General features: G+C 56.1%; 6 protein-coding genes across 6 annotated transcripts; all 6 read right to left on the bottom strand.

Moving 5' to 3' along the window:
* Nucleotides 1-382: 382 nt before the first annotated feature.
* On the bottom strand, nt 383-2,563 carry C8Q71DRAFT_106775 (NCS cytosine-purine permease). The gene is made up of 10 exons (XM_047916290.1): nt 2,214-2,563; nt 2,072-2,162; nt 1,911-2,018; nt 1,803-1,862; nt 1,630-1,752; nt 1,511-1,579; nt 1,255-1,461; nt 1,160-1,205; nt 836-1,110; nt 383-785 (listed from the first exon to the last, which is right to left on the bottom strand). Exons 1-10 carry the CDS (start codon nt 2,350-2,352, stop codon nt 410-412), a joined length of 1,494 nt encoding a protein of 497 aa, XP_047777593.1. The 5' UTR covers nt 2,353-2,563; the 3' UTR covers nt 383-409.
* Nucleotides 2,564-4,043: 1,480 nt separating this feature from the next.
* Nucleotides 4,044-5,443, bottom strand: C8Q71DRAFT_106851 (uncharacterized protein). The gene has a single exon (XM_047916292.1). It carries the CDS (start codon nt 5,082-5,084, stop codon nt 4,362-4,364), a length of 723 nt encoding a protein of 240 aa, XP_047777594.1. The 5' UTR covers nt 5,085-5,443; the 3' UTR covers nt 4,044-4,361.
* A 202-nt stretch (nt 5,444-5,645) lies between these two features.
* On the bottom strand, nt 5,646-7,340 carry C8Q71DRAFT_858823 (uncharacterized protein; the record flags this gene model as incomplete). The annotated part of the gene is made up of 3 exons (XM_047927563.1): nt 5,646-6,680; nt 6,732-6,887; nt 6,939-7,340. 3 exons carry the CDS (start codon nt 7,338-7,340, stop codon nt 5,646-5,648), a joined length of 1,593 nt encoding a protein of 530 aa, XP_047777595.1.
* A 1,426-nt stretch (nt 7,341-8,766) lies between these two features.
* C8Q71DRAFT_106876 (uncharacterized protein) lies at nt 8,767-10,763 on the bottom strand. Its single transcript, XM_047916293.1, has 3 exons — nt 10,684-10,763; nt 10,275-10,627; nt 8,767-10,219 (listed from the first exon to the last, which is right to left on the bottom strand). The coding sequence occupies exons 2-3, from the start codon at nt 10,515-10,517 to the stop codon at nt 8,867-8,869; spliced, it is 1,596 nt and encodes a 531-aa protein (XP_047777596.1). The 5' UTR covers nt 10,518-10,627; nt 10,684-10,763; the 3' UTR covers nt 8,767-8,866.
* A 354-nt stretch (nt 10,764-11,117) lies between these two features.
* On the bottom strand, nt 11,118-11,902 carry C8Q71DRAFT_764429 (uncharacterized protein). Its single transcript, XM_047924064.1, has 2 exons — nt 11,760-11,902; nt 11,118-11,709 (listed from the first exon to the last, which is right to left on the bottom strand). The coding sequence occupies exon 2, from the start codon at nt 11,546-11,548 to the stop codon at nt 11,204-11,206; it is 345 nt and encodes a 114-aa protein (XP_047777597.1). The 5' UTR covers nt 11,549-11,709; nt 11,760-11,902; the 3' UTR covers nt 11,118-11,203.
* On the bottom strand, nt 11,652-13,646 carry C8Q71DRAFT_106892 (uncharacterized protein). Its single transcript, XM_047916294.1, has 5 exons — nt 13,204-13,646; nt 13,063-13,152; nt 12,443-13,007; nt 12,036-12,389; nt 11,652-11,980 (listed from the first exon to the last, which is right to left on the bottom strand). Exons 1-5 carry the CDS (start codon nt 13,386-13,388, stop codon nt 11,756-11,758), a joined length of 1,419 nt encoding a protein of 472 aa, XP_047777598.1. The 5' UTR covers nt 13,389-13,646; the 3' UTR covers nt 11,652-11,755.
* Nucleotides 13,647-15,316: the final 1,670 nt, after the last annotated feature.

The following is a 15,316-nucleotide window of genomic DNA, read 5'->3' on the forward strand; positions in this document are numbered from 1 at the left end:
CCTGGAACTTATATGATCGTAAGCCAGTAGTTGGTAAAATGAACACCGACGCACATGTTCCCTCCAAATTGCGCCAACGGCTATCCCAAGTAGTTTGTGATCAGATTTCAAATTTCAAGAGCGACATGACATGGCTCAGAGCATGCATAAGTCAGCAACAAGCAAGAACGCGTCAGAGCTCGAAATCGAGATAAAAAGTGCATTCAACGCGTCTGTCACAGGCATGTGCGCATGTAACGTCACGCTGCCACTCGCAAAGCAGCGGATGAATGAGTGGTTAGAAGTACAGGCACGGATTCTGGTCTATAATTCAGAATTGAGCAACACAATCTACATATACTTATGTTGCTTCTAGAAGCGCAATAATCCGGGGGCGCCTTCACGGAGCCTTCTTGACGACGCGAGACAATCACACCAGCCTCCTAAACCGCAACTCCACCAGCCTCAGCGGGACGTAGAACAGCGCCGTCGCCACGAACGCCAACTCGAACCCAATGTCCCCCGTCGTCTTCGCGAACGGGCCGATGAACCACACCTGGTCCATCGACGGCACGATCAGGCCGCACGCGAGGAGGCACGCGCCGATGGCCGCGAGCCCGAGCGGGAGCCGGCGGTAGTCGTTCCAGTAGCGCAGGTCGTAGAGGGCGAAGTCGCCTCGGCGGATGACGAGGTGCTCGACGATGACGACAGCACAGAACGCGCTCGACCAGTAGCCGATCAGGCCGAGGAAGTTGCTGAGTGCGTCGTAGAACTTGTGCTGGCCCACGATTGAGAGCGGGATGATGCTGCGGGGGTGTCAGCGCGAGACGCATTAGGCGGAGGAAGTGGGACGTACATCGCTATGGCGAGGACGGAGAAGAAGTATCGCGGCACGTACATGGCCTGCGGGATGAACACCTGGAAGGACATGCAGAACGAGTAGAGCGTGATCGCGATGTTGCCCGTCGCGCTCAAAGCGAGCATCACTGTCAGGAACTTGCCGAAGTTCCCGACGGGGCTGAGGATCGCCTCGAGCAGCCCGCCGACGTTCCCGTTGTTGTACCCGTCGTTCCACGCGGGCACCGCGGACGCGGCAACGGTGAACGAGGCGCCGAGACATTGCAGGAGGATCTGGGGAGAGGTCAGGACTGCGCATCTAGAACGAGGAGGCGAGACGCACGATGGGGACGTTGAGACCGAGATAGGTGTACGTGAATACCTTCCAACTGCGAGCCAATGAGGGAGTATCAGCGACGCTAGGTACGAGGGACTTACGCTGGGACGTCTGGCGTGTAGTATAACGTGTAGTCCGAGCTTATGGGCGCATAGCTTATCACGAAGCCCGCGATGACCGAGGCGAAGCTCAGGATGGCGGCAGCAGTCGCTGGTTCTGCCGGAGGAGGGTTTATGAGGTGTTTGCCGCCAAGCCCGGCAGCGACGACGTATGCAACTAGCACTGGTATCCACATGAGTCGCTCGTACCTGGGCACACGTCAGCAACAAACGGAGTGCCATGCATATACACACACACCATACGAGGACTTTGTAGCCGCAGAAAGAAACAAAGAGTGAAATTATAGCAATGATTACGATCCCAACACTTTTGAACCGGTTAGTACGGGGAACGAGTTGTGAGAGAAGGCGACGCACGTCCAAGTAAGGTTTCCATTCGATACACTTGATAATGTCTGGCCTCCAAGAATACAGTTCAGAATGTTATACCCCATGCCCGTCGCCATACCCAAGATGCTCATAATGATAACGCCGAAGTAACTGGGATTCGTGGTGAGTACGAAGTCGCGGTGCCTATTGGAGTGACGTACCCGAAACTGTAACGTGCTTGGCACATCTGCCGGAGCCCTAGCCTCGGACCAAACGTTGCGCTGATATGGGATGAGATGACGATGACAGTGGAGGTAAATCAGACGTACAGATACGCTGGAGGGATGTTCGTGAGGAGGTTGATAAAGAGGATGACTAGGCATGTGTCTCGAAGCCCGAGACCGTATGCAATGGGCCCCAGCGTACCCGCCGAGAATCTAACAGGCCAAGATAAGTCAAGCACAAGCGCATACAGCCCATGGAGACGCACGAGAGGATGTTGAAGTTCGCGGAGAAGAAAACGAAGAAGACCTTGCTGTAATGTCTATCCGTTCGGTCCTCCGGGGCGACGGGGACGATGCCTTCACGGACGATGAGTTCAAGCCCTCCGTAACGACTGCAGTACCACATACCTCGTTCCTCCACTCCCCATTTCAACAACTGCTGCCTCCACCGGGTCTTCGCGAATAACTGATGGTTGTGCAAATCCCCCACGAGCGACCCGGCGTCCCTCTCCGAATCCGCCACAGGGTCAAATTTCTCCTGGCTCATTGAAGCCGTTCGTTATACTTGCGTCCAGCAGCCGTCCAGCAGAAATACGTGGGGTGTAGTCCTGGACAAGCAGTGCGGGATGCGATAAGCATGCGGTTGGAGAACTATATACATAGCTCCGGAGACAAGGCCGGATGAGGGCACCTTGATGCCCCAGATTCCGACAAACTCTATTCGCTACTCACGAGTGTCAGATTCTCCACCACCTATGCCGTCCTCGATTTTCCTTGTTTTGTGTAGGTGCGTGTACTGAGGGCGCGGACGCGTGGGTCGAGCAGGAGTTGGTACAGGGCTGCCATGCGGATTCCGGAAGCAAAAAAGTCAGGGTGGAGAGCGGGATGCCGGCGGCGCGGATGTTGCGGGCTGACTCGATGCATAATAATATGGCTGCTTGAGAGAGGCAAAGATTGACGAAGCCAGAAATGACAGAAAGCAATGTGTGTACGGTTGGTGTAGCATCAGGTCGCTCGCCGTCGTCCTCAGCAGGACCCCTGATAATCCCTCTAAAGCCTAGGTCGGCAGGTCTCGAGTTTTTGTCCGACCGAATTTCACAAGATTTGGACGGTCTGTGTCCGAAAATCGACCTAGGTTCCGCCTGGCGGCGGTTCTTGTCCGGATTTTCGAGACTGGCCTAGTTTAGGGTCGATTTTGTCCGCATTCTCTGTTCTAGCCTGTTTTAGCGTCCAATTTCGCCCCCGACGTGGATTTCGCTGTAGAGACACTGATCAGCACCAGTAGTATCGTTTGAGGGTATCAGAACGTCTATCAAGGATGATACAATATTACCTATGCCCGACCTATGCCCAGCCTCACCTCCGCCGCCTATTGCGCAGGCACAACTAGCTTGCGCATTCGGATCATTGAGTGACTGGAATGAAGATTACAGTGAATGTCGTGGACAAAGAGACATACAGTATCTATGAGTACATCGCAATGACCATCGAGCGCATACCATCCTCGTCGGCCTCAGGCTATGCCTGCCAGTGATGGAACGACGTCAGAGGATGTTCGACGCACACAGTCCATGGGTCGTCACAGTCCTAATGAAGATATCTCGACAACACAATGTATCTACTGTTAGGTCTAATGTTAGAGGCGTTCACTGTCTGAGCGGTGCGGCCTGTGCCTACATGGTATATCTCCCGCCCCAGAACCCTAACCCCGCCGGACCCCGGAGCTCCAACCCCAGGCTCCATGTCCGGATGCCCGACCGGCCTACCCAGAGCCACCTTGTTTTTGTCCGACATCCACGTCCAGCAATTTTCGATCTTGGACCTGATTTGTCCGGATTTTGACCAGGCCAAACCGGCCTCTAGGGCCAGTTTTTGTCCGGATTCCGACCTATGTGTTGGGGGTATTATCAGGGGTCCTTCCTCAGCTCCATGAACGGGAGAAGCAGGTGATCGTCGCGTAGCGTAGCCTTGCGATGCGGCACTCGCTCGCAGGTTGACACACCGAATCGAGTTCCATCATGGCTCGTTCCCGAGGAGCAACGGAGGCCGTCCCAGAATGAATGCAATTCTCAACTACATACATACAAACGGACGTGTGTTTGTACTGCGAGCCTCTTACTGCAACGATCCGTTGAGCATGAGGCGACCTACGAGACTCGAGACGCAGAGCGAGCGCTGATTACGTCATCATATTTGGCTAAGGCAGCTCGCTTCGGAGACAGCCAGCTGCAGCCCTTCCTTCTGTCCCTCCTTGAGTCTTGAAGCTTGACCAGACGTCCGTGGTCGCGTTGCTTGCAATATCTGAATTCTAATACCACAATCGACCTCAGTAAAGATGCACACTTCAGCCCGCTGGTTCAAAGATCAACTGATCGCACGGGACCATGAACGACGACTTGGGCCCACTATCAGTACGTCCGGCCGTTTGTCTACCGAGTCCAACAACCGTTTCTCAGTCCCAGGTATTTAACGTGATAAAACACACAGATCTACTGCTTATGCAAACCAGTGACCACAGCCCTTGCCCCGCCAAAGCTTGAGAGCGAGCTTGAGCCTTCAACCGGCCAGCGATCCCGGTATAATGCGCATCGACGTATGCCCTGAACTATCACTCTCGGAGCCTCCTTTTCTACCATCCGGCCCTTCTGTCATCTTGCTGCGGCTCGTGCGGCGATCCGCGTCAGCGTTGGTGATGCGCGCAATCAGTCGCTCCGACCGCGACTCTGCCCTCTCGCCCAGCTCAAACTCGTACGGGTTCTCCTCGTCGCTCGTGAATATCGGGCTGCTGAACTCCGCGTGCGGGCGCGGTAGCGCGGGGAGCGTGAAGTAGAACTTGGAGTGCGTGAAGCTCTCGAGGTCGTCGAGCGCCGCCCACGGGATCGGCACGCGCAGGTTGCACGAGTGCGGCGCGCCGGAGACGGTGAAGATGACCCAGTGCCGGCGCAGGTCCGCGACGGACGTGAGCCGCCCGATGCCCGACCGCTGCGCGTTGGTTTTGAGGACGACGTGTTGGCGTTTCCCGAGTTGTATCTCTGGTCTCGACTGAACTATCCAGGTCAGGCCTTTGCCCTCCCCCATGGTGGGCACATCCATGACGTGGACGTTAACTATGTCGTGCTCAGCGCATTGGATGCTGAGAAGAGGAAGGGTAATGGGCGGAGACGGACGCGTCGATTGCCTGCGGCGTTTCACGCCCGCTGTCTGTGCCGTTTGTGCCACGTCCATGGGCCGAGGGGTCTTCGACATAGACTCGGGCGCAGGAGGACGCGTTGCCTGCATGACGAGGTATGGCGATGGCTCTGGTAACTGCTGGCACAGCGGGATGATACATATATTCGCTTATACCTGGGCGTTTGTCGCCGCGATACGCGTCCCCTGCGCGCTTGTCAAACTGTCTCTGCATGCATACACTTCGTTGCCTCATCTCGTCGCTGACGGACCTTGCCCCTCAGACGGTTCTGGCACTGGGGGCGCCGTTGTTCGCTTCACAGTCGTAGAATACCACGAGTAGGACGGAGGAACATCGTTATCGGTTCCTGTGGAGAGGCTTTCACCAAATGGGCGCCCCTTTATCCAGTGCGTACGGCATCCAATTTCACGCACGTCGTGTCAATAATCCATCATCGCGCGCATCACGACAGATGAGAAAGACGGAATGGGATTCACACCGCCAGAGCGGCTATTATACTGATACAACACGGATATGTGTAGGAGCGATAGCTGGTAAAACGAGGCCAACAGCAATGAAACGAGAACAACAGCAAGGGAAGAAAGGAGGCATTACAGAAGGAAGATCAGAAACGGCGACATAGGCAATTCAAAACGAAGCGACGTGCAAAACTAGACGTAGGAGTATAGTGACGCGGCCTTGTCAGCCGGTCTTGCCGCAGCGATCATTCGCGGAGGGACCCCCGCGTTGGATAGTGACACTGACGGCACACTGGCAGATCCTGGGTGCTCTCGAGGAATCGAGAGGCCTAGACCAGCTCCGGGACCGAGGGACGACACCTGCACGCCAGTTGGTCTGACGGGTGGTCCACGAAGTTGTGAGCGCCTCGGCTTGAGGAAGGGCGTGGGCCCGCGAACATACATCGGCCTCACGGGCCTCACGATCCTCCTGGGTACGCAGACTGGCTTGGCGTCCTCCTCCCTCGGCGCGTTCCATGACGGAGGCGGTGGCTGGAGGTAGTCCATCTCTGGCGATGTCTCGTATCGGAGGAGCGAGCCGCCGTCCGGGATCTGGAGCGGGAGCTCGCCCAAGGCGGTGTCCTCGAGGACAATGGCGGGCGGCGACTGCACAGGTGAAACTCCGTGTCCGGTGATCTTGGACCAGGTCTTCTTGACGGGCCAGATGAAGTACTCTTGCATTAGTGGCGGCGAGGATTCGGGCAGCAGGACCACGCGGTGCTCGGGCGATGGAGAAGGCAGACGAAGAAGCAGGACGACGTCGAGTGGCGGCAGTACTTGGAGGCCTTGGTCCACAGCGAGGGTCGGCGGCGTAACCGGGAACGGGCTCTCCACACTCGAGGCGTCTGAGTCGGACGTGTCAGAGGCTGGGCTGAGCGGCGGGGGCTCTTGCGCGATGATGTCGTCGAGCATGTTCATCACCCTCCCTCGGCGCGTCACGTCCACGGTGACGAGCGGGAACGGCATGGACTCGTCGGGGACGAGGAAGGTAGGCTCCTGGGCGATGATGGCGTCGAGGCGCTTGAGCAGGGCCTCTCCACGGTCGACCTTCGGGCCTTTACAAGACGCCTTCTTGTGCTTCCCTGGGCTTGCGATGTTCTCGTGGTTCTCGTGCTTGGGGCCTGTCCTGGTTACTGGCGGGCGGAATGGCTCCGCGGACTGAACCGCGTTGGCAGTGTCGACGTTCGTCTGTGGAGGCTCGCGTGAGTCGATTGAGCGATGAGGATACAGGCCACTCACCAGTTTGGTGTCCAGAACAGGCATGCCCGGTGCGACGAGCTTATCGTGAGGGAAATCTTCATTTGCGGACGGTAGAGCAAGCAACTCGCTTGGATTGTCGCTGAACCCGCTCTCCGACGCAAGTACCTTGGGAGGGTCGGTGACCGGAACGGATGGCTTCCACGCGCCGTGTCAGCCGATGTCATTGGGCCAGATGTATGCACTCACTTGTGTGGTCGACTCGGACTCGTTGCATCTCTGGGTCCTCAAATTACCTATGATTTGACCAGGTGCTTGCCCTTCGACTTTCTCGGCATTGCCCGTATGGGTACCTCCGTTCAGAGTAGTGCTCGAAGAGCACCCGCGAGCCAAAGGCTGACGGTGAGCCTCCGCAGCGGAAGCATTGCGAAGCTGTTGATCTTCATCCTCCTTCGTGGTCCCAGACTGTTGGCGACGTCGGCGGAGGAGGTGCAGGAGGTATACTCCAGCGGCCAGGAAGAGGAGGATGGCGACGAGGACGAATGCGGCATAGATCAAAAGCCTCTTATTGTCCGTGAAAACAGTGGGGAAGCTTGAGGAGCCATGGCTGGTAGACTGAGGTGCTGCAGGCGAAGTCGGGATGGGAGCCATCTCGACCTGCTAGAGCGTCGACTGCCGGAGACTTGGCGGACTTGGGGGCGAGGAAGGTAAGGATGTGGTAGTCGAGGAAGAAGCAGCGATGTTCTGGCTGTCGGTTGGTCGGAGGATGGGCTGGTCCATTGGAATTCAGGCTTGCTTGCCAGCCGCGCATCGTCATTCGTGCTGATCGGTTGCGAGCATAGTCTGAATCTAAATGTCATGTGTCGTACATTTGAGTCGCGCTTGCTCTCTGTTAGCCTATCTTGATGTCACTACCTAGGAATAGGTTGAAATATAAGTATTATGCGGAGCGTGCTGCAAGGGGATTGTGGATGGTCTATGAGTGCTCTCGACGCTTCTGCAAGACGCGTCTCTGAAGTCGCGGGTGTACCCACGTGATCGCGTTCGTTGAGCGCTTCGCAGCATCGTGCTCCTCCCGCTCAAACGTAGCTGATCTCTCGCGGTCTTCATAATATGTCAGCGTACAATCACGAAGCATCTTCTTATGGATTCCCGAAATTACTGCGCTAGCCCGCCAGCATCATGTACGTTTATTTAATCTCTTTGGCCATAGAGGCTTGAAGCCCACTCCGGGCCCCCTCCCCGCACTGCTGCTGAGTGCCGGCGCCGAGGCGACCGTCGACAGGACAACAAGCATAAGTAACAGCCGCCACGTACTTATAAATGATGGACTGTACATTGGCGACAGCAGATCAATACAAGATGAGTTCATATCCGGCTTGGCCGCTTGGTGCGTGTTCAAACTTCATCACTTGCACGATACTTCGCGGATAATCTTGTGGGACGCCCTACTGTACTTCACTGGGGTAGATGAAAGGGCAAACATATGCTCCTTCCCAACGCCAGCTTGATGTCTCACTTGCCGCTCATCAGCCACATTAATGGTCGTCAGTCGAACAATTGTGCTGACGGCTTCAGCTCGTTGGCTTCCTGTACGCACTGGTACGGCAGTGAGACGCGGCTACCTGTCAGGCCTAGATGTCTAGTCTATAGCGCTCTACCAAAGACCGAGAAATACACCGATGCCCTCGGCACGCCTACCGCACACTATTGCAGTCGCCGCGACCCTCGTACTGCGATCACCTAGGCTCAAGCGTTCGACGAACGTTCGACCGCGTCGCTAGGGGATCCCCTTCCCTTTCTCGGATATCCGCGCCCGCTACGGACGATTCGATCGTACAAATGCACCATGGGCATGCGAGCCGGAAGGACTACGTTGCGTTTGCGCCGAAGAAAGACAATTTGCGACGGACGAGGACTTGAAGTGGCCGAAGGATGTTGGGGATGATACGGCCATGCGTGAGTGGTCACTGAAGGTGGAATGTAGTGGGTCGAGACAATGTCTGATACAAATGAATTGAAAGTGAAGTGAAGGCTACGGCATTTGGACTGAGGCAGAAAAGGGGTCACGACGTCGTATGAACCGACATCTGCGTTTGTGAGACTGTAAACACACGTTAATCACCAACGACATGACAAGGTCAATTCACGTCTAACGGTGGGTAAGGCTCACCGACTCAGGCTGTATCTTCCGACTGACAGCCGTCTCGCAATTTTCTCATCGCCTCCTCCACTGGCCTCCATGAATCACGTATTTCATCTATCTCGTCTTCATTAACGCATGTGAGGTTAGGGAAAATCGCGTTCAACACAGCTCCTATCTCTGAGGGATCACCCAACACAGGCGAGTGAACAGTGGAAAGATCGTCAAGAACATGATTGCAGTGGCTGCCATCGAGTTCCGAGAGAGGCGTGGTGATGGGTCTTGATGTGTCCACGTTGATAGCGAGTGTTTGCAGCGACGGACAGTGCTTGGCGAGGTGCATCAGTCCTTCCAGAGTCGTTGGAGTCAGGCTTTGAGGCGGCGCTAGCACCCATAGCTCCAGATATTCGAGACACGGCCAGGATGTGGCCATGTCTCTGACGGTGTTGTCGTCGAGGAGGAAATGTAGATCCGCGCCAATTTCTAGGATGCGCAGACGGCGAAAGACGTTGAGAGGCCTTAATGACACGGCGGAGAATAGCTGCTCAGAGCTGTCTCCATCGATTTGTACATTGATTTTCTCCAGGACGGTATGTGCACAGCACTGGCTGATTAGCCGGACCATGGTAGCCAGGTCCTCCGAGTCCAACTCCGTGCTTTCAACTTTTTCGACCCGGATATACAGCTCTTGAAGCCGTGGGAAGCAGCAAATCCTGAGAAACACGTTGGATTGAGACATGTAATCAGTTTGCAGGCTCAGCTTTGTGAGAGCAGGGAAGGTAACATCGGGCATGGTGATATCTTCATCGTCTTGATCTCCAGTGTCCATATATTGTACACTGAGCCACAGTTCCGTGAGACTTGAAAGAGTCGCCAGCCGAGGGAGGACGTCGGGGACCATAGACATGGTGAGCATAAATTTGAGGACCTTCAGCCGCTCCAACGACATCAAGATCTCGACACCGATAGATTCTGTGCTAGGTTCCCAAAGTACCTGGAGCTCTAGCTTTTGGACCTCCGGTGAACAACGTGGGAGATGGTGCAATGTCGGGACAATGATCTGTGAGGCAGTGGGCATAGCCTCATACGCTGCATCGATATATATTCTGGAAAGCCGTGGACCGAAGAGCATATGCGCACATGCATGGGAATCGAATGTCTCTCTCACGATCCAACGGAGGGTGGTTAGACTGGGGAGAGGGTTACGGGATGGCCTCGACGTAAAAAGCCAACAAAAAAGCCTCTCCGACTCGGAGACAGTGCCAAAGTCATTTTCCGGCGGATATATTGAGCGCACGCCATAATGTAATTGCCGTATCCGTTTGGCGTAGAAGTCAAAGCGCACCCAGTCCAGCTCAGTAGTTGGCCTAGTAGGCTCCCTGAGCATCTGCATATGTCGCTCAGGTTCAGTTTGCGAGTGAGCACCATGGGCTTGGACTTACTAATGTCTTTCTCGGGGGATGACTACTAGTAGAGACCATCCACAGGTCATCCGGCAAGCACTGTATAAGACGAACTAGGCGGTACTGCTTCTCCCATAGGACGTCCAAGGCTGGCTCGTGGAACGTGCGGCATGTGAGCACTAACGCGACAAGCGTCCGTGTGTCGACCGAGAGCCGCCGATCGCCGCCCGCCTCATTGACTATCAAACAGAAGAGCTCCGGGATAGTCAACGCACGATGCATCGTAGAGAGGGCTCCTGGGATGAAGGGGCCTCCGGGATTGGAATATTTTTGTATACGAGAGGACTGTCTGCAAGCGCGAGTGGCACCAGAGTGGCACCGTTCTGTGAAGACTGCCAAAACAGTAAATTCAATAGTCTCGATATATGAGCTACGGCCCATTACTCACTTCCTTGGATTAGGTGTTAGCTGTTGATCTCGATGTCGAATGGACGAAGGCCCGTGTGGCTTGCGTTTCGACAAGCAGAGGTCGTAACTTGAGAGCGGGGCCGCCGGGGCGACCGGTCACCGCGACGCGGCGACTCGCGCACGTGATCTGCATGACAGGCGCTCACTCATGATCAACAGTGCACGGGTGACGGCGCCCGGTCGATTGCTCGGACTCACTGGTACTCAGAGTCACTGCCAGCGGGACGTCCCAATTAATAGGACGTCCGTAAGATGTGCTCTTCTTCGCTGTAAATCTTACAAGAGATCTAGACCTATAAATTAGAGCTTGACGTGCTGGCTGCCTGATGTTTAACTCAATCTTGTAGGACACCCCTCATTGTCTTCACCAAACGGTGATGTTCGACAGCCCGGTTTGCCGCAATGAAGGACACGTATGTATCTCAACTGCGATGCATTCAACGCTATATGGATGGCTACAAGATGATACCAGACAAATCGACACATATCGAAACATATACCTAACCGTTTCCGTACATGGTAGAGGTCCGGTGAATCCCAAGTCCAATGATGCAAGGACTGCAAGCTAGAGAGTACAGATCAAGGCGAAGGAGATGAGTTGAGACCGTAGCCAGGAAACATGCAAGGTGAGACATATAGTAGAGAGACAAAGAGACGCGTATCGTACAAATCGAGATCCGGAGAGTTATCCGCCGAGTCCATGCTGTCCGAGTCCATGCTGATGTCATATGCAAGAGATGAGAACGGAAAGAGAAAATGGAAAGAAAAAGCGAGTCAAGACTGAAGTATGCCCCCAACAGTCCTGACCCGCGCGATGAACGGCATGCCACGAACCCGCAGGGCATCACGGGTTCGCGACATGTCGGACATCAAGAAAGAGTGGTGGTACAGTACGAAAGGGAAGGAACATAAAGAGAAATAATGATAGGCTGTGTGGCGTCGATGGTCGACGCGTTGATGAGCAGAGCGCGGCGTGCGTCTGCTGCGCGGGTTCTACAGGTGGACGCTGCAACGACATCAGTATGGATTGCATTAGCCAACCCGGGAGCCACTCACCTCTGTCCACCGGTAGCCCACATCGACCGAAGGTTCTCCTGGAGGATCTTCCGCCCCTCCTGCGCGTGACGGAGGGCGACGTCCTCACCCATCTCGTCCCGGAGAGCACGCAGCTCGGCGTGGCGGCGCACTCGGCGCTCCCGGAGGCCAAAAAGGTTCAGGCCAGGGTGCTGGCGGCGCAGGAAGCGCTTGCAGAAGCTCATCGTGGTAGGACACGGACCCTGAGAGCGATAGATGAGCATCGAAATCACGAGCATGTAACACAAAGAAGCTCACCTCGTCCTCGATGAGCGAGACGTTCGTGTAAGGCCCGCTCGAAGGAGCGGGGCGGGCCTCCATGAAGGTCATCGCGCTGAACGTACGCGGGCGCGTGGCAGAGCGGGGCAGCGCAAGCGGGGTGGGTACCGGGCCGTCTTGGAAGATGACAAGCAAGGGACGAAGAGCCAGAGGTGCGGTGGGCGTGTAGGTCGCGAGGTCGTATGCGACGAGCGGGCGAGGACCACCGATGAGCGCGTGGTCCTTGGGGAACGCCCGAGCCATGCGAGGCTTAGGACCGACCTTCCGGATGGCACCCGACGCGCCCTGAACGTCCAAGTCGGACGGTATGCCCGTGAGCGAGGTCACGAAGAACTGAAGCAAACGCGTTAGCCGACTGTATGCGATGTATAGATGATCGCACGCACCATAGACCAGTACAGAGTCTGCCCCACGAATCCCAGAACAGCTTGCAGGCCAAGATGGCCGATGGGTGTCGTGCGCCATGCCGTCCGAACCGGCTCGAGGGTAGCGACGGCGACGTAGGCGATGACGAGCGTGTAGAACACGACGAGGGCGTGGATAGCTCGACGTGAGCCAAGGTGATGGTGATCCTGGAAGCCTCCGACAACCGTACGCGCAGGCTTGACCACGTACGGTGTCTCAGGCGTCCAGTCCGAAGCAGGCAGTATAATGACGGTCTCGGGCGATGGCTGCGAATGCGTCCGCGGTCGCTCGGCCAGGAGGCAGGTGTTGGGAGGGACCCAGACGACGATGTCCCCTGGAGGCCGCACGATCAAATCCGTAGTCCATTGCGCGAGATCGAAGGTAGGTGCCGCGATGAGATCCTTGGTCTTGCTCCACTTCCGTACGTCTTCCTTGATGTCCGCCAGCTGCGCGAGGTATGGGTCGCCGGGGTCGTTGAAGAAGGTGAAGGAGGAAAAGGTTGGAGCGTTGTCGAACACGTCCGATGTGATCGGGATAAGGCGTTGGCTGCTCGATGAGACTGTCAGTAGATGCATGATGGGCAGCGGACAGTTGGACTCACGTAGTGTCGTACACGAACCCTGCCATACCAGACCCGATGTTGCCCACCACCGATCCTCCGACAACGTTTGAGAGCTTGTCCCCGATGCCACTGTGTATACGGTTAGCTATGGTGTAGTCATCAACGACTATGAGCGCGTACCTGAAGGAGTTGGAGACATGGTCGATGAACGACTCGACCTTGTCGATGATGAGGGGGCAAGGAGGGTTACTGCCAAAGAGGGCGTGGGCAGCGAGGCCTCCCTCGCCGCTCAGTCGACAGTAGATGTACGACTTGGGGGCGAGGGAGAGTGCGCCCGCAACGAGGAGGGCACCGAAGGTGAACATGGTTGATATTATCAAAAGGGGGGATGGAGGACGAGGGCGCTGAGAGGGGCGCTCGAGGGCGAGATGGGGAGACAGGGCGGTGTGGGCAGCCGTATTTATATGTTTGTGGGGAGGCTGTTGGGCGTTGTTTGGCGGATTAAACGGACTGCGTGCGTGACCGCGACGCGACGCGTCGTTTGCGCGCGGCGCGACCGACGCTTTCCTTTTTTGGCTGACAGGGTTGGTTCGAATTCTGCCCAGACGCTCCTTGTCTTTATACCACACCCATCACCCACGCCCCGCCCTCGCTGCGCACTCGCACTCTTCTCGGCCATGGCCTCAGCGACGTGCAGTGGGCCATTCACGTCCACATTCCGCCCCAAAATGTTTCTTCTGCAGTCAAACAAGACAGGAAGCGCATACATGCGCCCCGCCGCCAGGGAAACTTCATATGCAACGCCGCCGACAACGGCAACGCCTTCCGTAGGGTCGACAGAAGATTGGAATATGGCCAGGGAGGTGTGCGCGCACTAGTGAGTAGTCAGTACGCGATTCGCGGCAGAGCCAGACACTCACCAGCAACCTTCGAGGCCGATGTCTCATATACGACCTCAGGTAGATTACTAGGTTCGCCTTCCGCGCGTTCCTTTCGTCTTCCCGGCGGTAATTCCTGCTCAGATACGGCTTTCCATGTGACGCACTTTGCGCATTAAACACTGCTGCCGCACCATGGCAAATGTCTATCCTGCCCAGAGATGGTGAGTATTCAGCAAAATCGCGGAAGCGGGTGCACAAGCGCCAGCGGCTGGTAAAGATGTGATCTCAGGCGCCTCTCGGCTGAGAGGATTTGCCAGGATTTGCCTCCGCTCCCAGCCACTCCAGGCTCGCACCTGGCTCCGCATGCGCACTGTTGAGCCGCAGCGCCGACGCCTGAAAGCTGCGCTTGTTCTTGCTTGGTGGAAATCAGCCGCGAAGCCACGAATGACACGTCCCCCACACGAACAAACCAGATGCAATAGGGTTGTGAAAGGTCTCAACGGGCTGACGCAGTGACGGCGCCGGCGAGCTGCACATGCCACTCGCGCTTAGCCTGTGGTCCCTATGCATGCACAACCCCCAGCTTGCACAAGCCTGGGGATGGTGACATCGCAAATCACCAGCATCTAGCCCTTCACTATCGACTCCCCCGTGGGTTTCGTGGACATCATGGATTGTCCAATCGCTGTGTCATCGGTGACGTACAGTTTGTCCAGGTACGACGATTGCAAAGTCTGACTGGTACGACGAGGTTGCCTAGCCCGACAGACCATCGAAACGACGCTGAAGTCACGGACGCTGCCTCAATCGCCCACGTATCGTCCATCATGGGGAAGTAATAGGAACTCCGCGATGGAGGCGAAGGGGGACGACAGGACGACCAGCATTTTAGAGCTCAAGTGACGAGCTATTCGTTTTGGTCGCAGGCAACTGCAAGGTGACCTTATCTCCGGTCCAGGCTTAGTCCGTGCTTAGACGTACACAACTCGTGAACTCACCTCTGCAGACGCCAATGTGTACGCTGGGGTAGCAGATGCGAGGCCGATATATGCTCGTTCCCCAACGCCAGCTATTGCTGTTCATGAATTCATGGTTGGTCAGTACTCAGTAGTCGCCGAGGGACTCGCTCGTGATTGTGCCGGCAGCTTCGGCTCGTGCTTCAGTATCCTGTACGCAGTCGTACACTAGTGACCTGTTGCTCTCTAGCAGGATGCAGCGATAAGACGTGTCCACAGCGCATACTTTACATCGTCATGTGTACTGACTATGGCAAACCCTATAGTCTTTTGAAGACGGAAGCCTAGGTAGACGGCTGTGAGACTTCGTCAAGGCTACGTTCGCGAAGGTACCTACGTGTTCAGCAATGCGCATCCTCGCCCGTAGCAATCTGAAACGGTGGGGTTCCCAAACAC

Source organism: Rhodofomes roseus (assembly GCF_022264815.1).
Source record: "Rhodofomes roseus strain CIRM-BRFM 1785 chromosome Unknown C8Q71scaffold_13, whole genome shotgun sequence".
Classification (NCBI taxonomy): domain Eukaryota; kingdom Fungi; phylum Basidiomycota; class Agaricomycetes; order Polyporales; family Fomitopsidaceae; genus Rhodofomes; species Rhodofomes roseus.